The 21,877-nt window shown below is 40.2% G+C and overlaps 1 protein-coding gene and 1 long non-coding RNA gene across 2 annotated transcripts in view; both read right to left on the bottom strand.

Moving 5' to 3' along the window:
- Window positions 1-21,877, bottom strand: part of SLC38A1 (solute carrier family 38 member 1) — a 63,489-nt gene that overhangs the window by 20,829 nt on the left and 20,783 nt on the right. Inside the window, exons 4-5 of the mRNA XM_015065830.3 lie at window positions 14,312-14,387; window positions 13,908-14,023 (exon numbers count right to left, since the gene is read on the bottom strand). Coding sequence (XP_014921316.1) covers window positions 13,908-14,023; window positions 14,312-14,387 — 192 coding nt within the window. The remainder of the gene's footprint in view (window positions 1-13,907; window positions 14,024-14,311; window positions 14,388-21,877) is intronic.
- Window positions 7,297-13,895, bottom strand: LOC128316387 (uncharacterized). Its single transcript, XR_008300216.1, has 2 exons — window positions 8,766-13,895; window positions 7,297-8,727 (listed from the first exon to the last, which is right to left on the bottom strand). It is a non-coding gene; the product is annotated as an uncharacterized LOC128316387 (long non-coding RNA).

Here is a 21,877-nt window from a genome sequence, read left to right on the forward strand (position 1 = left end):
GAAGGGAAGTATCAAAATGAGGTGAGTAAGGATTTAAAAACACAGAGAGCAGAGCACTAGCTGGGGATGAGGGAAGGGTTGGGCAGCATGGAGAACCCAACTGAGGAGGAATTGAAAGTGTTACCCATCTGTGTGGTTAGATAGAGCTCAGTTTCGGGGGGTTTCCAGCTAGTGTGACAGAGAGCCAGTGGAGAAGGGAATTTTAGCGTGTGGGAAAGAGAGGGGTTTTCAAGTGAAGGGCTTGTGACAGCTACATGGGACAGGAAAAGCAGCATAGTCCAGAGGTTCTCCATGACAGTAGAGGACAGGCACAGTGGCAATATCCAAGGGAGGAGCCTGGAACTGGAGGGGGCTGTGGTCAGTAGTAGGATGTCCGGCGGGTAACTGCAGAGGTAGGGTGGTGCATGCCAGCAGAAGGAGACAAGAGGAAGGATTGTCTATTTAATGAGAGCCCAGATGGAAGGAGACATCCCTGAAAGTGAGGAGAGAAGAATGAGCTGTCTGAGTCCCTAATTCAGTGAAAATTTTAAATATTTTGGAAAAATCAAAATTATCTTTTGTATATAAATGCATTTCCTAGAACTTTAATAGGGACTCAATATAATTACTAAAACACTTCACTGATCATTACTAATAATAAATTTAGCATATTTCCACTATGCCAGGCCCACACTAAGCCCTTTTTTTTATTAAATATTTCACTTATGGATAGTACTATTACTACTTGACAGATAAGGAAATCGAAGTTCAGAGAGGGTAAATATTTGTCTAAGGTCACACAGCTGGCATCAGAGCCCCAAACCCTCATAGTCTGATTCCAAAGTCCTTACCCACTATGCTATATTGTCTGCCAAAGTCAAATGTCCACAGAAGAATGAGAGTATAAAAGGTAAAACCTGGGGCGCCTGGGTGGCTCAGTCGGTTAAGCGTCCGACTTCAGCTCAGGTCACGATCTCGCGATCCGTGAGTTCGAGCCCCGCGTCGGGCTCTGGGCTGACGGCTCAGAGCCTGGAGCCTGTTTCGGATTCTGTGTCTCCCTCTCTCTGCCCCTCCCCCATTCATGCTCTGTCTCTCTCTGTCTCAAAAATAAATAAACGTTAAAAAAAAATTAAAAAAAAAATAAATAAAAGGTAAAACCTAAGCAAAGACAAAAAAACTTGGAATGAAATACGCCACAATGTTACCAGAGCCTGTTCTAACAGTGAGACTCTAGGTGATTTCTTTACACTTAATTTATTTTATGTACTTTCAAAATGGTCTTTAATGATTATCTTACTTTTACAGTAATAGTATTAAAATGAAAAATATTTCAAATGATAGTATTATTATTCGAAACTTTTTTTGCGGGGGAGGGGGAAGAGTTGCATTTGTTTAAACCCCCAAGGTCAGTCATTAATATTGTCCCTATTTCATTTAAAGAGCTCACAAAATACTTTAAAGGAGCAGAGGGGCGCCTGGGTGGCTCAGTCAGTTAAGCATCCAACTCTTGATTTTTTCAGCTCAGGTCATGATCCCACAGTTCATGAGTTCGAGCCCTGCACCGGGCTACCAGAATGGAGCCTATTGGGATTCTCCCTGTCTCTCTCTCTTTGCCCCTTTCTTGCTCATGTGCTCTCTTTTGCTCTCTCTCTCTCAAATTAAATACATAAACATGAAAAAGAAAAGAAAAGGAAGGAAGGAAGGAAGGAAGGAAGGAAGGAAGGAAGGAAGGAAGGAAGGAAGGAAGAAAAGAAAAGAAAAGAAAAGAAAAGAAAAGAAAAGAAAAGAAAAGAAAAGAAAAGAAAAGAAAAGAAAAGAAAAGAAAAGAAAAAGAAGCAAAAATGTAAATATTCAATCCCAAAGTGCACTTTTTATCATTAGATCCTGATTGACTTTCAACATTCTAAGAAGCAGAGGACCAGCACACCAGGTCTGATAGCATGCAATTATTTGTAATATTTACACATTAAACTAGGGAATGAAAGGGATGGTTTTTAAAGGCTGAGCCAGGAACAGGCAGGGATAAATTCTTTGTACAATTCCTTCCATTTATTTCCTCGTAGGTAAGTCTAAATTGGTGCAAAGTTGCTCTTAAACTAACCTCACTGCTGGTTAAGTATTTTGTTTTGTCTAATGAAAGAAATATGTCTCACTGATGACCAAATCAAATAATATCTAGTATAATCCTAAAAAAAAAAAAAAAGAAGTATTGAAAAGAGGTATGCAGATAGAACTTGTTGGTTTAGTTAGTGCTTTAAGAGGTAAAAAATTTAGGAGGAGGTCTGACTTTAAGTGAGGAAGCTGTACTGGTAAGAAAGAAAACTGTGCACCACCACCACTTCCTGTTTTTGCCTCCCGTCCTTAGAGGGGGTTGTGGGTTTTATGAACTCTCCCTTTATAACTTGACATGTCCTCCTTCCTCTTCTTCCACTCCACAAGAATAACTAGCTCCCTTTCCCCTCAAACCTAGATCCTTACTTTTCAAAGTGATGCCCTCTTTATCACATTCTTAAAATGTATCTCCTGAGTGACAGAAAATGCCATATAACCATTAAATAAAGGTGTGTGCTGTTTTGGGTGGGTATTTTGGACTTCCACTCCAGCAGGAATGGTGGATCTGGAGCTTCATTCATACTTTCCTACTCTTTTTTTTTTTTTTTTTTTTTTAATGTTTATTCACTTGAGAGAGAGAGAGAGAGAGGGAGGGAGGGAGGGGGAGGGGCAGTGAGAGGGAGACACAGAGTCCCCAGCAGGCTCCAGGCTCTGAGCTGTCAGCACAGAGCCCAACATGGGGCTCAAACCCATGAACTGCAAGATCGTGACCTGAGTCGAAGTCGGAGGCTCAACCTACTGAGCCACCCAGGCACCCCCCTCTCTCTTTTTTTTTAATGTTTATTTCTTTATTCTGTAACGTGGGAGTGAGCAGATGAGGGGCAGAGAGAGAGAGAGAGAGAATCCCAAACAGGCCCCACATTCAGGGCAGAGCCCTATGTGGGGCTCTATCCCACGACCATGAAGTCATGACTTGAGAGGATGTCAAGAGTCAGACCCAAAATAGACTGAGCCCCCTGGGTGCCCCCCCATTATTCTGTTACCTTGGTAACAATTCACATTTAAGGAGAGATGGAAGAGTTCAGAGGACTACACCAGGGGCTTGTTCCCCTCCCTCCCCAGCCCCACCACCAATCACACTGTCATCCTAACAAGTTCCTTAGCCTCGTGAGTTCTTAAGTTTCTTTACCTATAAAACAGGAATGATAACTAGGGGTTGTTCTAAAGATCCCATGACACACGTATACTTTATAACTAGCTTCTTTTTTTTCTAACTCTTAAAAAAAGTAAAAGCTATTCTCAGTCAGCAAGCCACGCAAAAAAAAGAGGCTGCAGGTCAAAAGAGGTTTTGGTCAGTATGTTGTAGTTTGCCAACCCCTGGGTATAGACGTAGATCACTGATACGAGGTACCTGATGTGAGGTGAAGCTTGTGGTCATAGAACAAGGCAAAACTAACTGGCCCACACCAGGGCGGTTTCCCACTCTACTAAACCAACTACCACTCTGAATAGTAAAAGTTCAAGCTAACTCGGAAATCCCAATTTCTGAACTATGCTGACCTGCAGTGCGGATACACATCTGGGCTACTGCAACCCAGGAAAGTGAACGAAAAGGCCGTGTGCATCGTGGAGGTATTAACACCGGTAAGACCTTAGAGAGTACACTTAAGTTGCCTCTTGCAGGCTACGAAAACACAGTGCTACAAAATAGAGGCCATGCTCTTCTCCTTGGGTCCTCGTCCTTGCCCGACAGCAGGTGCAACTCAGCGTCGATAGGACAGAGCCCACTCTCCGCACATGCTCTTGCACTCGCGCGCTGCACACACACGCCCACCTCTCTGGGGCCCCGAGAACTGCCTTCTCGGAACCCCTTATCAGACACATCTTAGATGACTCCCCAACTAAGCATAACTGCTCAACTTTTAAAAACAATGGGTGGGACTCCTCTCCTACGCTTGCCAACGCTCTCCGTTTAGAAAAGAGGCACTCGTTTTAAGCACAACATTAACCACTTTCCTATTTCCCTATTTCTGAAAAGCTTCTTAATCCAATGCATTTCAATAGAGTTCAATGGTACTGCCACTGTCCTTTCTACATGTATTTCAAATGTTGGCAAGCCTGAATGTGCCACTTCTCCCCTTCCAGCATTATTATTCCCAAACAAGAGGCTCTGATGCCAGTGATTTTCCCTGCCAGCTGAAGGGCAACAATTTTCTCTTCAGATCATTTCTAAGGAGCGGTGACTATAACTCAAAGAATTTTAAAAACAAGTAACTGATTGACAAGAGGGTAGATGAATGTGACTATACGGATGGGCCTCCCAGGATCACTGGAAGAGCAGGGCTTCCCTATTGACTTCCTCTTTAATCGCATCATTTTTATTTCACAAGATCCAGCGTCGTCTCTCCTCAAGAGGCAAAGAACTGCTGGCTTAGGAGCGCACAGGGGAAGACAACTTAACATTTACAAGGAAGAACCTGATAAATAGCCACACAGACCATCTGCATTACTGCTAAGAGCAAAGTGACCCTCTTGGCGAGTGTGATTCATACTTTTGGGAATCTACATAAAGTAACGAAGCAATGGCGGTTCTTGAACGTGCAGAGTACATATTTGTGAAGCTGTGCTGCAATCTCACCCGAACTCATAGAATTTGCTGGAAAAGATGCAGACTTCAGAGCTATGCTGAGGCACTTATGTAAGCCTTATGCAAGCCTCCTGATATCAGGAGAAGCCCATTTTTGGTGACAGGATAATAATGATGAAATACCTGTAAGACATGAACAGGACTCAAGGCACTGTGCTGATGGGTCTCTGGTTCCAATTCCATTTCTGTCTTCCTTTATGTAGGCGAAGGCCCCTGGAAGTCTGATCTTGGTTTACAGAGATCCTTATATTTTAGATTTACCCTTACTGGCATGGCTATTTACTGGTATGTTTGTAAACACTGTAATTATAGGTAATACAATGTTGCATCTTTTTGGTGGAAGGATAATGAAAAACACGCTCCACAAAGGTAAATATTAAGAAATAGACAGAGAGAATTCACCTACAATTGAGGCAAACACTCAACCACAAAGTGAAGGTAATTGCTGTAAACTAAAAATGACAATTACTGTCCTTTTTGCAAGTAGCAATTTAACAACAAATGCCCTTTTAGCAACGCAATACCAACCTCTTACAGTATTTAACAGCCTCTGAACTATTTAGAATTTTCACATGAAGGAGGCAATCCCAGGAAAGTAACCAAGTAATCACTTGTGGTGAGTCCCGTGCTAACCTTGTTATTATCATTACATCTCCAAAGCCCATTTCAAATTTGAGGGTGAACTAAGGGTTTTGGTTGATATTTTCCCTCTGATAAGTCTGCAATAATTATGAGAGCCCTTGTTTTGCCCTAAAGCCTTGTTTTTTGTTTTGCAAAATCTAATTCTTATATATTCATTCATTCATTCATTCATTTCAATGAAACTTTATTGAGCATCATCTTATATGCAAGCAACTATTCTAGATCTTGTCGGGGCAGAGGGGATGTTTGAACAACGAAGAATTAGACATTAGTCCTGCTCTTGTAGGGCTCAGAGTTCAATTAGGAAGGTAAAATATATGCCTAATTAATGGAAGTAATACTTGTAATTAGAAAGGTAGAGATTACACTGGAAACACAAGAGAGGGAGAGCTTCCCCTGCACGTAGGAGGATCAGGGAAACATTTTTGGAGATGGCATCCAACTGGGCTTTACAGGCCTATTGGCATTCAGCAGCAGAGACGGGCACGGGCATAGGGAGGTGAAAAAAATCAAGGTGACGAGGACAGTGCAGGTGACCTTTACAGAAAAGAAGGGGATTAGTGTAGCTGAAAGGGAGGCAATCTAAAGGGAGATGGGGTTGAAAATATAGTTTGGAAAGGTGGCACAGCACCAACGGCTTATTCTCGCTCTCGTGGTCTAAACATCAACACTGAAAATCTGTTTTTCCTCAAGTTTTCTGTAGGCAAGAGGGAAGAAAAAAAGCCTTATTGCATTGGTTTTAAGTTCTCTAAAACACAAGGTTTTTTTCCAACTAGATTCGTCCCCCAAAAACACATGGTAGAAAAGAGAATACAGGGGCATCTGGGTGTCTTAGCTGGTTAAGAATCCAAATCTTGGTTTCAGCTCCAGTCATGATCTCATGGTTCATGAGTTCAAGCCCTGCATCAGGCTCTGTGCTGACAGCTTGGAGCCTGCTTGGGATTCTCTACCTCTGTGCCCTTCCCCCACTAGCATTCTCTCTGTCTCTCACAGGATAAATAAACTTTACTTTAAAAAGAAAAAAGAGAGAGAAAGAAAATACAAAGAGCGTATTTGCACTTCTGCTCCACCCTAGACCCCGTGTCACTCTCCAGAAGTATCCACTGTCCACAGCTTGCTTATGTGCCCTCCCGACTAGTCTGTAGGGTATATACGTATACAGTCTCCCTCTCTGCTCACTTCCACCCAGCATTCAGGTTTTTTCACATAATAATATTCTGGGGAAATTTTTCCACACCAGTACATATAAATCTAGTTTACTCTTTGACATAGTAGCCTAATATTTTATTTTATAGAACTACTATGATTATGTAAGCAATTCCCTAATAATGGACTTGGCATCATCTGACATTGCTAGTACTTGTGTTTTAATTCTCAGGAAGAAAATTTAAATCTTTGGAAGGAATTAAATCCAAGGGCTCATGAAGACAGTGGGGAATCTTAAATAGCCACATGAGACCAAGTCAGGTGTAGATATGACAAATATGAAGCAGTTCAGAAGTTATATTGGTTTTATAATATACTTTAGGCATATATTTTACTGGCTGTGACCAGGAACTTGACCACTGCTGATCTACAATTTGGTGCATTTGATATTGCAGAACTATTTCCATTACAATGGTTCTTTTCGAAACAGTAAAATAATCCAGGAATACTGACAGATTACACAAGATGACTTTATTTTTTTTTTTTCTTCCAAGATTTTATTTAAATTCAAGTTAGTTAACATATAGTATTGGTTTCAGGAGTAGAATTTAGTGATTCGTTACTTACATATAACACCCAGTGCTCATCACAAGTGCCCTCCTATACAAAGTGATTTTAAAGCTAAAATATTAACTTGCTAGTATCTATTGATAAGAATAAAATTTCTCTTGTGATATACAGTAATAATGAAAATTTGGTTATGGAAGAGGCATCACTAAAAGGCAGTATAGTGTTTTGTCCCTTTTTCTTTTTAATGTTTATTTTTGAGAGAGAGAGAGAGCACACGAGGAGAAGAGGGGGGTGCAGAGAAAGAGGAGGACAGAGGGTCCAAAGCAAGCTCTGTGCTGACAGGAGAGAGCCTAATGTGGAGCTCGAACTCATGAACCATGATATCATGACCTAAGCCGAAGTCAGACACTTTAATAACTAAGCCAGCCAGGCACCCAAGCAGTATATAGTTTTAGTTTTATAGTATATAGTTTTAGATCACACAGGTTCTAGAGTCAAGAAAGCCTGGATGGAACCCTGGTTCCCCAACTTGCTAAGTAGTTATTAAGCCTCAGTTACTTCATCTGTAAAATGGAGCTAATACTTCTGAGTGGTGATGAAGATTAAATGAGATAATATGGCAAGTAGAATAGTGTTCAATAAATGTTAACCGTTATTTAGTGACTACCTAATTAATACTTCAGCAAATACTTACTATATAGTGCTACTGAATACCAGGTGTTACATTACTGGTACTCTCTTCATCTCTTTCTCTCCCTCACACACACACTCACAACATACACACCCACACCCACACACCCACACACTCTCTCATAGCAGCCCTGTGAGGTTGGAACAGTACATAATCTTCTTGCGTGCCACTTTTCAAAGTGTTTTTAGCTATTTATCTTTTGTATCCTTACAGCCATAGAAAATAGAAAACAAGACTCAAAAAAGTCTGGAGTTGTAATGAACCATACTAAAATTTAAACTATTGTCTACATAGATTGTTATGTTGTTTTAGAATTATATTTCAAACAGGTGGTTTAAAAACGCACTGTTTACAATAAATGATGACATCATTGAGCTCTCAGAAGTATCATGAATTACATTCTCCTTTTTCGTGGTTTTATACCTAAGGGCTACATTATTAAAATAATAATAAACAATAACACCTGCTAAGAAGTTATGGGAAAACATAAAGCATTTATTGCTTTGTCAGATTCTGTGTAGTTTAATAAACCTCTCATTTACCTACTACTATGAGATGATACGTTCTAAAGACATTAACTTTCTATATAATGTATGCCTTTAATAGATATCTTTAGAAATGTAACTTTCCCGTTTTGGGCCAGAGTGAGGGAGACGGTAAAGTGAAATAAAAACAAAACCTGCCATTCTTACATGCCAATATTTACTTTTGATGCCACTTTGGCTATGACAGAGTTAAGGAGAAACTATGTAAAAAAAAAAAAATTAGTGGTAGAACAGGAAGTTACGGTGGAAGATTCTTCAGCACCCATTGCATTTTCCTAGGATACCCACTCTTAGGAAAACTCAATTCAGTGGGTGCATTTTACCCTGAGATACTTGTGCCTCAGCACATCCCCAAACGGCTGCCTCTGGGTACGGCCCCGTTTTGTTTCCAACAGAGAACACCTACTGTCAGAACAACGGTCAGCTGAGATTCCCCATTCCCACACCTCCTGTTCCTCAGATGGAATTATAGGGCTTCGGAATTCAGGAAAACACAAAACTGAACTGTATTCTTACAACAGGGCAGAGTTCGCCGAATCCAACTGAATCAGATGTGTGCTAAACAGGGATGACAGCCATTATGGTTAGGTCAAAAAAAAAAAAAATGAGCCCCAAACTCATCCAAGAAAAAGAAATCACTCCTGCAAGTTTTCAGATGACTCCAGTGAAGAGCTCCGCACCCAGCCTCAGGGAGACTCGGAGGAGCCTTCCGGCTGCTTTTCTAAAGAAGTTTGGACAGGCTTGGACTCTTTTTCCATGTTGGCTAATATGAGTCTGGAACAGGGCCTTGTACCAGATGAAATATCTTGATCCTGCCAACTGCTTCTTGGCTTTGAGCAGCTGTAGGAGCAGCTGGTTTTACAACACACAGAGTGAGTCCTTGTTCTACATTTTGTGAAAAACTTTAAGTTTGGGTCTTTATACAGCTACCTTCGTGAGCTTTCACTTGATGATTTGTTGCGCCCGCTTTTCATGCATCTTGCAAATAACCGAATGATCTATAATAATTTTATGTGGGGGAAGTCTTCCTGCAACCATAAGAGTCAAGTTTTTCCAGTTCTTTGCTTCAGTTGGAAACTAAAGAGTCATGAGACAAGAGATCAATTATCCCTGAATCACTATAATTAAAAGTCAACTGAATTCTAGGAAAGGTAGATTGAATACAAGAACTTACTCCTGCTCCCTCCTAAGAGCATGAGAGGACAATAATAACAAAATTTCAGAACTGGAAAGCAGACAAAGCTGAACCTTAAATTAGCAGTGGAGAAAGCCAAGACCAATCTAATTTTCACCACAGAATTCTCAAAAGGCCCTGAGGGCATTACTGGAAATAGGGAACACTGGAAGGGATGAGCTAGAATAAAGGGGATCTTCAAGAGATAGTGAGAGTCCCCAGACCAGGCCCCTGTTCTGTAAAGCTATGATTGCTCCCCCTCCATCTGGCAGAAGTATATACGTGAAGATACATTCTCTGGAAAGTATAAAATATAGGTCTCTGGGTGAGGGACTCAATACAACTTGTTGGGGAGTGGGTACTGTCATGAAAGCTGGGATTCGGTGAACACATGCAAGTGAGATATTCACCACAAGCCCTACCCCCACCTTGGTTCCCAGAAAGATGGCAGAAATGCTCAGACCCTCCGGCAGGAGACAGGAAGATGCTGGGCAATCTGAAACAGCCAAAGAGTTACTGACACTGGTGGTTCCCCAAGTAAAGGGCTGTAGACAACCCTTTTAAGTGAAGCTATTGCCAACAAGCTCCCACTCACCTGTGCCGGGCTTGAATTAGGCTGGTTTCCCCCATCCCTTATTTTTAAATATAACAGACAAAGAAGTACCACCCGATATCTGAGGAAGGATTCCAAAATGAAAGATAGAGTCCAAAGCCAACAAACAAACCAAAAATGAACTTGCAACAGAGATACAATCAGCACAATTCAGACTGTGGGACCTCTATAGGACAAATGGCCCAGTTTCTTCAACAAATATATGGAATAGAATACAAAGGAGAGAGAGAATTGGGGGAACCTATAGATTAAAAGAAATTAGAACACATGTCAACCAATTGCACTATATGGACTTTATCTGAGTACTGATTTGGAAAATCCAATTGGTTTTTTTTTAAATGAGATAAACAGGCGATTCAAATATTGTTTGGCTATTTGATGATATTAAGGAACTGTTGATAATTTTTAGGTACGACTATTATGGTTATGTTTTAGTCGTCCATTATATATGTATGTGTATATATATATATATACACACACACACATACATATATACATATATATACACACATACATATATATGCAATACATATATATGTAATAAATATACATATGTATACATATGTAATACATACATATATGTAATACACATATATATATATAATGAGAAATATACGGAAATATTTATGGATGAAATGATATGAGAGCTGGGATTTGCTTTGAGAGAATCTAGGTGAGGTGGATGATTAAATAAGTGAGGCCAGGAGATGACGGGAACAGGGGAATCTCATACTATTCTTTCTACTTTTTGTTCAAAATTTTTCGTAAAAGAGGAAACCTGTCATTAGAATCCTTGGAGAATACACTGAAATCATAAAACAAAATAACAGAATATCAAAAAAGAACATTCCAAGAATTTTTTAAAAGCTCCTGTAAATAAAAAAATAATAACAGAAATAATATTCACTAAAGAGCTGGGAAAAAATTTTCCAGAAACTACACATATTCCAGAAACTACAGAGAAAAATTATCAAAATGAAAATTTAAGAAAAGAATAAAAATTAGAGGACAAGTCCAGAAAGGTCCAGAATCTGGGGAGTAGTTCCAGAAAGAGTAAAAAGGGGAAAGAGGAGGAAGAAATTCATTAACACAATAGTGTATAAGAAAATGTCCCCTGGGGCACCTGGGTGGCTCAGTCAGTTAGGCTTCCTACTTTGGCTCAGGTCATGATCTCACAGTTTTTGAGTACAAGCCCCATGTCAGGCTCTGTGCTGACAGCTCAGAGCCTGGAGCCTGTTTCAGATTCTGTGTCTCCCTCTCTCTCTCTGTCCCTCCCTCCCTAGCCTCTGTCTCTCTCTCTCAAAAATAAATGTTAAAAACATATTAGAAAATGTCCCCAAACTGAAGACCATGAACTTCCAAAAGAAAAGGATGTACCAACAGCCTGACACAATGGATGAAAACAGGCCCACATCAAGACACATCACTGTAAAGCTGCAGAACATGGGGGACAAAGAGATTCAACAAATTTCCAGAAACAAAATAAAATAAAACAAAAACCCTGGCTATACAAGGACCGGGAATCAGGAGGATATGGGACGTCACACCAGAAGAGACCGGAAAACAAGGGAGCAATACGTTCAAAATTCTGAAAGGAACTTACTGCCAATATAGAGTTCTATATCCAGCCAAACTGCCAATCAAAGGTGAAGTCAGAATAAAGTCATGTTGCAGACATGGAGGCCTCAAAAAATTATTTCTATTCATCCCTTCTCAGCAACAAAAGGAAGAACATTCAGAAAGAGGAAGAAATGGAACATGGGGAACAAGGGAAGGGATCTAGCAGAGAAGAGAGGTGAAGGGGATTCCCAGAATGGTGACAAAGAGAGATTCCAAACTAAAAGTCTGTTCTCTCTGTCTTGGTTCCCTCATCCATCAAGCAGGGAAGTACTAATAGGACCTATCTCACAAACTTGCAAGGATTCAGCAGAGAACACTTAAGAATAGTACCTGCTACAAAGTAAGAGCTGCAAGAGTTGCTGTTGTTACCACCATCAAAGAATGGACCCTTCACTATGTTAAACATAGAACTAACTACTTGATATACTGCAGTAACTAAAAAAAAAAAAAAAGTAAATCAATGTAAAACACATTTCTGAGCTGAACATATTTCCAGCTTTGGAATAACTAAAATTAGTCACAGAACCATAGGGTTTCGGAGGTTGGCAGGGTTCTGAGATTTTTCTAGGGCAATTTCCTTGTTTTACAGAATAGGAAACTGAAGCTCAGAGTGGCCAAGTCACTTGCTTAAGACTACACAGCCATTTAGAAGAGGAATTGGGACTAGCAGTCAGGTGTCTCCTGCCGCTGCTCTGAAAACCACAAGCGCAGCTGCACAAGCCACCCCGTGGCATCCTCAGAGGGTCAGAATTCCACAGATACCAATAAAAAAATCGCCAGAGAAATATTTTGTCCAACTCTTATCATTTTACCCTAAAACCTGGCACCTGGCTCAAGATATACATAAACAGAAAGGCTACATAGAAAGATCCACCCAGGGCAATAAAGAGAAGAGGCTACAGTTGGATTTACTGAGTTGGATGGACAATAAAGAAGAAATGCATTGAATTCACTGTCCTATACAGAGTTTTAAGTCTAGGAAGGACATCTTTAGTGATTTACACATAACAGTATTAATCACTAGAGGCGCCTGGGTGGCCCAGTCGGTTGAGCGTCTGACTTCGGCTCAGGTCAAGATCTCGCGGTTCACGAGTTCCATGAGTTTGAGCCCCGCATCGGGCTCTGTGCTGAGAGCTCAGAGCCTGAAGCCTGCTTCGGATTCTGTGTCTCCCTCTCTCTCTGTCCCTCCCCAGCTAGTGCTCTATCTCTCAAAAATAAATAAAAACTTTTTTTTTTAATTTATAAAGAGTATTAATCCCTAGTGCTACTGACCAGTATGGCACAGCATGGCTGGACATCACTGATCCCTGAGTAATGGAATGGGTAACAATGTACTTTCACTGCAGTTTTCTAAGTCTTTCTAAAGGTATATGCACAATTTGTAGGATTACTAGCCATTTTGGTCACTGCTTCCAAGCATAGATGATGCTCCTATCTAAACGACCCAGGGATACAGACTACTCAGCAAGGCCAACAAAGACGTGAGTGTAGTCTTGTGGGGAAAAGGCTGGAAGAAGAGAATGTCCTCCTTGCCTCATCAGGCAAAACACCCCTGACACTCCTTAGAGGTTTGAGAAGGGAATCAGGCTGGGTGAGAATTTTCCTGGTATAAATTCTATGTCTGTTTTCATCTTGTTCCAACTAAAAATAAGCTCTCTGTACATTTGCAGAAAATCCCATTCAACAGTGTGAGAAAAAGTTATTTAAAAACAAAATTGCCTAATTTCTTTTAACTAACTCTCAGAGAAAAGTACATGCTAATTTCTCATCTGTGCTTCTTGGCTATTTATTACAAACAAATTTACAATCACCTTTGGATATAGTACATGTTCCACTGCAATCCAAACACCGAAGTGGTGAGTGGTTGGATTAAATACCTCTTAATATTTTGACCTTTTAGCTGAGATTTAAAATGACAGGTAAAGAATCCAAAAATACCAAAAAATGCTATCTTGAAATCTTTTAATCCTTTTTATAAATGCTTATTTTGGTGTTTTTGATTAATGAAAAGATTTTCTCCTTCCATTTTCTTATAAACGTTAGGTGCAACTTGGAAAATCATTCCAATAAACAATATAAAAGTATGTACTCGCAACTTAGCCAAGTTAGTAAAAACATAAAATGAAATAAAAACTACTTGGAAATATTTCCAGTGTCTTCTGTACATGAACAGGAACATACAGAAAATACAGTTTTAAAATGGAAATTACAGCACTGTCAACACTCACAGAAAAAGTAGAATTCCGGTGTTTGCCAGGGCAAAGGCGAGTCCCAAAATCCCACTGCCCATAATGGCATTGCTTAGGTTAAAAACAGACATGCCTAAGGAGGTTGTTCCTGGAATCTAAACACAGAGACAAACATAAGCAAAACCGTCCCCAAGAAAGTTCATCATGTCAAAGTCTTTAAAGCACTATTAGGAACCAGTGCAGAAATAAAATTCAAGAAATACTTGTTTAGTGGTCTGGTTATTTTCCAAAATGGGTTTCAGGAGAAAACACACAGGGTCCATGGAATATCCTGGGGAATATAAATAGCTATACTTTTGGTAGGATGCTACATGCATTAAAAACATCTGTCCCAATTTATGGGATTCAAACAAATAAGCAAACTTTATTATAATGACACTTACATAGTCATCACATTTCTTTTTTTCCAAGTGGCTGTTAGTGAGACTTCTTCTACTTTCGCGATCAGAAATAAATTTGCTGTAAAGACATGCAGAATAATTTAATTTCACAATAATGATTGAAGGTTAACATTATTACTTATCAAAACATCACACAGGGAAAGTTATCAGTCAATTACTTAAGAGTTTACAGCCCTATTCAACCACCTTTCTGTTTTATTTTGCTTTGTCCCTTGCCAGTATTAGTTGTTTACACTCTTGTTTTACCAAGTAAACTATGAGTGTCCCAAGGGCAGATACTTTGCCTCATTTGTTTTTAATTTTTTTTAATGTTTATTTATTTTTGACACAGAGACAGAGCATGAGCAGGGGAGGGGCAGAGAGAGAGGGAGACACAGAATCCGAAGGAGGCTCCAGGCTCTGATATGTCAGCACAGAGCCCAACAAGGGGCTCGAACTCACAGACCACAAGACCATGACCTGAGCCGAAGTCAGACGCTCAACTGACTGAGCAACCCAGGGGCCCCACCTCATTTGTTTTTATACCCCTCACTGTACTTAGTACAAAACACTATTAACAGCAGGTGCTCATCCTGAGATGAAGTGAAAGACAACCCTAAATCAAAAAGAACTATAATCTCGAATCATTCAGATTCGAATCATTCAATACTAATAAATGACTATACACAATACAAGTTAACTTTTATGTAGATTTTTCTCTAACTGAAAATTAGGTAATGTCAAGGATACTATAAAGCTGGCATTTATTTTTTTAAATGATTATTTATTTTTGAGAGTGGGGGAGAGGCAGAGAGAGAGAGAGAGAGAGAGAGGGAGAGGGAGACAGAGGGTCCAAAGTGGGCTCCGCACTGACAGCAGAGAGCCCGATGTGGGGTTCGAACTCACAAACCGTGAGACCATGAGTCGGATGCTTAACCAACAGCCACCCAGATGCCCTATAAAGCTGGCATTTAAAAAAATACTGGAGCGGTGCCTGGGTGATTCAGTTGGTTAAGTGTCTGACTCTTAATTTTGGCTCAGGGCATGATCTCAAGGTTTGTGAGTTCGAGCCTTGTGTTGGGCTCCTAGCTAACAGCCTGCTTGGGATTCTCTCTCCCTCTCTCTACCCCTCCCCCACTCGCGCGCGCACACACACACACACTCTCTCTCTCTCAAAATACATAAAAACATTAAAAAAAAATAAAAACAGGGGCGCCTGTGGGGCTCAGTTGGTTAAGCGTCTGACTTTGGCTCAGGTCATGACCTGGCAGTCCGAGGGTTCAAGCCCCACGTCAGGCTCTGTGCTGATAGCTCAGAGCCTGGAGCCTGCTTCAGATTCTGTGTGTCTCTCTCTGCCCCTTCCCTGCTCATGCTCTGTCTCTCTCTTAAAAATAAAAAAATAAAAAAAAACTTGACCCTCCCCCACTCATGCTCTGTCTGTCTCAAAAATAAATAAACGTTAAAAAAAAAAAAAAAAGAGGGGCACCTGGGTGGCTCAGTCGGTTAAGCGGCCGACTTCGGCTCAGGTCACGATCTCGCGGTCTGTGAGTTTGAGCCCCGCGTCGGGCTCTATGCTGACAGTGCAAAGCCTGGAGCCTGTTTCAGATTCTGTGTCTCCCTCTCTCTCTCTGACCCTCCCCCACTCATGCTCTGTCTCTCTCTGTCTCAAAAATAAATAAACGTTAAAAAATAAATAAATAAATAAATAAATAAAACTAAAAATTAATAAATAAAATTTTAAAAAGTATGTTTTAAAAAATTGAAGCAGGAATTCAGAAAGCTCTAAGAATCATCAGATATATTCAGTGTTAATATGAGAACTTTATGGCCTAAATTTCTAATTAAAAAAGAAAATTCCCCATTAAGAAAACAAATGTTATTATTGTCAAAGAAAGGGCCATTCGTAGGTAAACTGTTGCATGTATTAGTAAAACACGTTAGGGATGCTTTTAGGCTCTTCTTCTGAAAATGTCATTGTCTGGTCTCAGCAAGAACTAGTCACAGTGAATTTTTTCACTACCAAACATGAAGCCGCTTGAACTGGACTATTTTCAAGCAGGTATCTTTAAACCGTACACTAGATTTTCATAAGCTGTTTTGAATGATGTGGTATTTCACAATAAAACATTTTTAAACGAAAGACAGACATCGTCAATGTTGGTTTACTATAGCTACCTACCTTTTTCATCTTTAATCTAAGAGGTCTGGCTTCTCCCTGGCATTACTTCTCCAAGTTTGCTTCATTTTGCCCTGACAAACTAAAGACAAGCAATATACATACTATAAACTTCCTCTGGGACCATCACCTCATATAAGCAGCACAATCTCTGGCTTATTCCCTTCAGCATCTGCCTGTGTCTACAACCTGTCCAGTTACCGTGAGAGAGCGAAAGGAGGTAGAAGGAAACCTCGGTCTCCTGACACTCAGGAGAAACTGTGCCACTAAAACCAGAATAGGTTTGACTGTGCAAACCTGAGATGAGATCAGGAATCCAGAGAAGGAAACGCTTCTTCTATTGGGTGGGACTAGCCAGAGGAAACTTAAAGGCAGACGCCTAAGAAATAGTATTGCAGGCTCTTAGCAAGAGAATGACATAATGAAAGTATCTTTGGAGACCAATCTGGCAGCTGGATAGCATTGTTATTAATGATTGGTGTGGCCCTTCTTTTGCCCTTAACATTTTAAATCTTTACACAGAACTGAGGTTTACAGATCTGGCTGAAGAGGGGCAAGGGAAAGGTGTCTTCCTTTTCACACAGGCAGCCCAAAGAAAGTGGGTGCTGGACTTGCCAAGGTGAAATGGACTCCTATTTAGCGTTGCTATTAAGTAAAAGGCTCTATTTAATCAGGTTAATTTTAATAACTCAATCCTAACCAAATCTTCATCTAGAAGCTCCCTCATTTGCCTTTCTTGTGGAGGGACCTGTTTTCCAAATAGAATTTCCATTATTTTTTTAATGTTTACTTATTTATTTTGAGAGAGAGAGAGAGAGAGCGCGTGTGCGCAAGTGGACACACAAGCAGGGGAGGGGCAGAGAGAGAGAGAGAGAGAGAGAGAGAGGGAGAGAGAGAATCCCAAGCAGGCTCCGTGCCATCAGCACAGAACCCAATGCAGGGCTTGAACTCACAAACCATGAGATCATGACCTGAGCTGAAATAGAGTCGGATGCTTAACTGACTGAGCCACCCAGGTGCCCCCAAGAATTTCTATTATTTTTAAGTCAAAAGAAAAACCCCAACATTTTCAAAGAAACCAAACCAAACACCGATAAAACGCCTGTGACAGCAGATCTAAGTTCCTAGCCTGGCGGCACTCAGAGCTGGTGGCAGAGGACTGGTGGGCAGGGGATGGGCCACAGACACCTTGACACCAGGGGCCTTCAGTAGGGTCAAACATTGTGCAACGTAAAAGGATAAAGAATAAAGTCCCTGCATGATTGCTGGGTCTTTCTTACGGAACTTCTACAGGGGGAGTATGATAAACTGACATACAGTAGCAAGTAACCATTAAAAAGCACATTAGAAAACATTGTGCATCAAGTGTCTTCCTGATTCTGCTCTTCCAGTCTACTTTCTGCGGAGGTTAGGCTTAATAGGTTTTCCCAAAAATCTTCACTGGCTCCCCCACTGAAAAAGCTTCAAGTACAGATTCCCTGTACTGCTTAATTTAATTTTGTCTCAATGTCCCAATCTTAGCTCCCCTGCTTCTCAAAATGATCTTCCCAAGAGGGGTGAGGCCTGAGACAAGACCAGTGCATTTTGAGAACAGAGACTGAAAACTCTGAAAAACAAGTACAGCTGACCCTTGAACAACAACAGGGGTTAAGAATGCTGACCTCCTGTGCAGTTGGAAATCTGTGGGGAAACAGGTTTTGCTTACATAAATGAGTTAGAAGTTTAGGACAGAAAGCCGCCACCATGGGGCGAAAGCACCCAAGGTTAGCTAGCAAGATATTATAATGGGATCACGAGTAACTTGTTATATCACTTGCTGGAAATTACTTTCCATCTGATGCCAATATACTATTGTGCTTTGATCACAAACTCCACTTGCCCCCCAGACCCTTTGCTTCTTACACACATAAGTTAATGATTACTGTCTGACTGTTTTCTCCATGCTCACGTGTGTAATATCTGGTTTTCTTCATGCTCACCATGTGGGTAATATCCTGTGAGCTCAATAAATACGGAGACAAAACACCTGTTTGGGGCTCTTGTCTCCTCCCTGACATTAGCCTGTCTTGTATTCAATTCTGCATCTGTTCTCTTTCTGGACAAGAGGGCACTCCAGACTCATAGTCTGCAACAGAAATCCACGTATCACTTTTGACTCCCCCAACACTTAACTAGTAATAGCCTACTGGAAGAATTACTGATAACACAAACAATTGATTACACATACTTTGTATGTTACATGTATTATATACTGTATTCTTACACTGAAGTGAGCTAGAGAAAAGAAAACTGTATTAAGAAAATTATTTCCGGGGTGTCTGGGTGGCTCAGTCAGTTAAGCGTCCAACTCGTGGCTTTGGCTCAGGTCATGATCTCACAGTTTGTGAGTTCAAGCCCTGCATCAGGCTCTGCACTGACAGTGTAGAGCCTGCTTGGGATTCTCTCTCTGTCCCTCTCTCTCTGCCCCTCCCCTGCTCTCTCTCTCTTTCTCTCAAAAACAAATAAAAACTTCTAAAAAAAAAAAAAAAATTATTGCCAGTACTGTACTGTATTTGCTAAAAAAATTGGACCCGTGCAGTTCAAACCTGTGTTGTTCGAGGGTCAACTATAGTCGGAATCCACTCTCTCTTCAGGAGACCCTCCTCTCAGCCAGTGCAGTTCTGCCTGTTCAAAATGCATTTTTTTTTTTTTAAGATTTTAAAAAGTTTATTTATTTATTTATTTTGAGAGACAGAGAGAGAGAGAGAGAGACTGCAGGAGGGGCAGAGAGAGAGAGAGACAGAGACAGAATCCCAAGCAGGCTCTGCACTGATAGCACAGAGACTGACGCAGGGCTCAAACTCAAGAACCTTGATGATATGACCTGAGCCGAAATCAAGAGCTGGACACTTAACTGACTGAGCCACCCAGGCATCCCTGTCCTCCCAGTTCAAAGCCCTCATCTTCCATGAGTCTTCTTATACTCTGGTCTGAATGGAGTTTTCTGACTCTTACCTATTTACTATTTTTCTGTGGCACAGACTGAGCCATGAGGTCACTTTGCATCCCGAGCGGTTATGTGGTGTCCTCACTCCCTCTCCTTCCAAATGTACCTGCCCATGCAGTAGCAACTCAGAAGACCCTCCACAAACCAAATATGCATCTTCTTTTTAGGAATTATGGAGTAGCTTAGGCTGCAGGGAAATCTAGCTCAGTAAGAATGAAGTACTGAAAGAACGCCTCTTTATTCTCTTTGTGTTGTTCCAAAATGTTCTCCTCTTTATATCTCTTTATATCTTTGTATTTCTGTAAACTATTTTCTAAAAACAAATAAAGCCAACCTTTTTTGTAATGGAAAAGTCTATTCAAAATAACTAGGTCATGCAGCTTATCACAAGTTTCTGTTATCTCACTATTTAAAAACTGCAATTGCGTGTTAAAAAGCACTGACCTCTGGCAAAGAAACTGAAATAAAATTTCTATTTACTGACTTAAAAATGGGCTATGGGCAAGGGTGCCTTTGACATGTGGTCTCAGATGATAAAGGTATTATTAAAAAAAGAGTTTCCACAGGGTCGGTCTGTACCCACAAAGCAGAATTCAACCAACTCTTAGGTAGCCAATTGTTCTGCAAACAAAACAAAACAAAACAAAAACCTACAGTGTCTGTCGTGGTGACCTTCAATAGACAAAGCCTTAAAGAGGATGTAGGCGTTATACTGAGGTAGTGTGAAAGGAGGAGAGAAACATAGAACAGTTATTTAAAACCAAAAATAAATCAGCAACAACAACAATCCAGTTAAGGATGGGTTGTACAACAAGAAGAAAATCTTCCTATTGTAATCTCCACCAATCAGGTTCTTACTAGATTATAGTGTTACATTTGAAGATTCGTCACACCAAAGGGATGAGTGGTTGAACTTAAATGACCTTTGTGAGTTCCTTCCCTGAAATGTTAACAATCTATTAAAAAGGAAAAGGAAAAAAGAACAAGAGCAAAGAAGCAGGTAACAAAGAGACTGGAAAACATGAAAGAATGAAAGACACAGGAAGGCATTTCAAGAGAAGACTGATACAGATGGTCAACGACACATGGAAAGATGATCAACATCACTCATCATCAGGGAAATGCAAATCAAAACCACAATCAGATATCACTCCACACTTGTCAGAATGGCTTAAATTAAAAAACACAAGAAACAATAAGTGTTGGTGAAGATGTGAAAACAAAGGAACCCTTTTGTACTGTTGGTGGGAATGCAAGCTGGTGCAGCCACTGTGGGAAACAGTACAGAAGTTCCTCAAAAAGTTAAAGACAGAAATGCCATATGATCCAGTAATTCCACTACCAGGTATTTACCCCAAGAATATGAAAACACTAATTTGAAAAGATATATGCGCCCCTATGTTTATTGCAGCATTATTTATAATAGCCAAATTATGGAAGCCACCCCAGTATCCATTCACAGATGAATGGATAAAGAAAATGTGGTATATATCTACAATGGAATATTTCTCAGCCACAAAAAAGAATGAAATCTTGCCATTCACAACAACATGAATGGACCTAGAGGGTATTATGCTAAGTACAATGTCAGTCACTGAAAGACAAACACCATGATTTCACTCATACGTGGAATTTAAGTAACAAAACAAATGAATAAAGAAAAAAAGAGACAAAAAAACAGACTCTTAACTATAAAGAACAAACTGATGGTTACCAGAGGGCAGGTGGGTGGGGGGATAGGGGAAATAGGGGACTGGGATCAAAGAGTGCACTTACTGTGATGAGCACTGAGTAATGTACAAAATGTATACAATCGTTGAATCACTATATTGCACACCTGAAACTAATATTACACTGTATGTTAACTATACTGGAATTAAAAAATAAATTAATGAAAAATTAAAAATAAATAAAGAGAAGACTGAGAAGTAAACAAAGCCTTACTTGATGGGTAAACTCTACTGAAAAGAGAAAAAAAGGAGGGGAAGGAGACTTTAACGGGAACAGGATCCATTAAAGAAAGGAAAGAATTTTCTGACATGAAAAACTGAATTCAAGAAGTTATGGAATCTCCTTCCCTAAGGTTTAGACAAGATAATTAAATTTTCAAGGGTCCTTCCAAGTGATACATATTTAGTACATAAATTCTGAAAGATACAGAGGGACCAAAACAAAGGCTAGTACAGGGCATAGTGACAAGAGTTGTCCCAGATTCTTTTAAGAAAAATCTTAGTAAGACACTCAAATTTTGTTAGATGCTTCTAGGGTCATAACAACACTAACTCTACATCGAGATGAGAACAGCAGTAGATAGATATTAAAATACATGAATATGTGCATGGACACAGAATAATCTACTAATATTTCGACAACTTTAACATTTCAACAGCTTTAAGGTAACAATAAC

This window comes from Acinonyx jubatus, chromosome B4, assembly GCF_027475565.1.
Source record: "Acinonyx jubatus isolate Ajub_Pintada_27869175 chromosome B4, VMU_Ajub_asm_v1.0, whole genome shotgun sequence".
Taxonomy (NCBI): Eukaryota; Metazoa; Chordata; class Mammalia; order Carnivora; family Felidae; genus Acinonyx; species Acinonyx jubatus.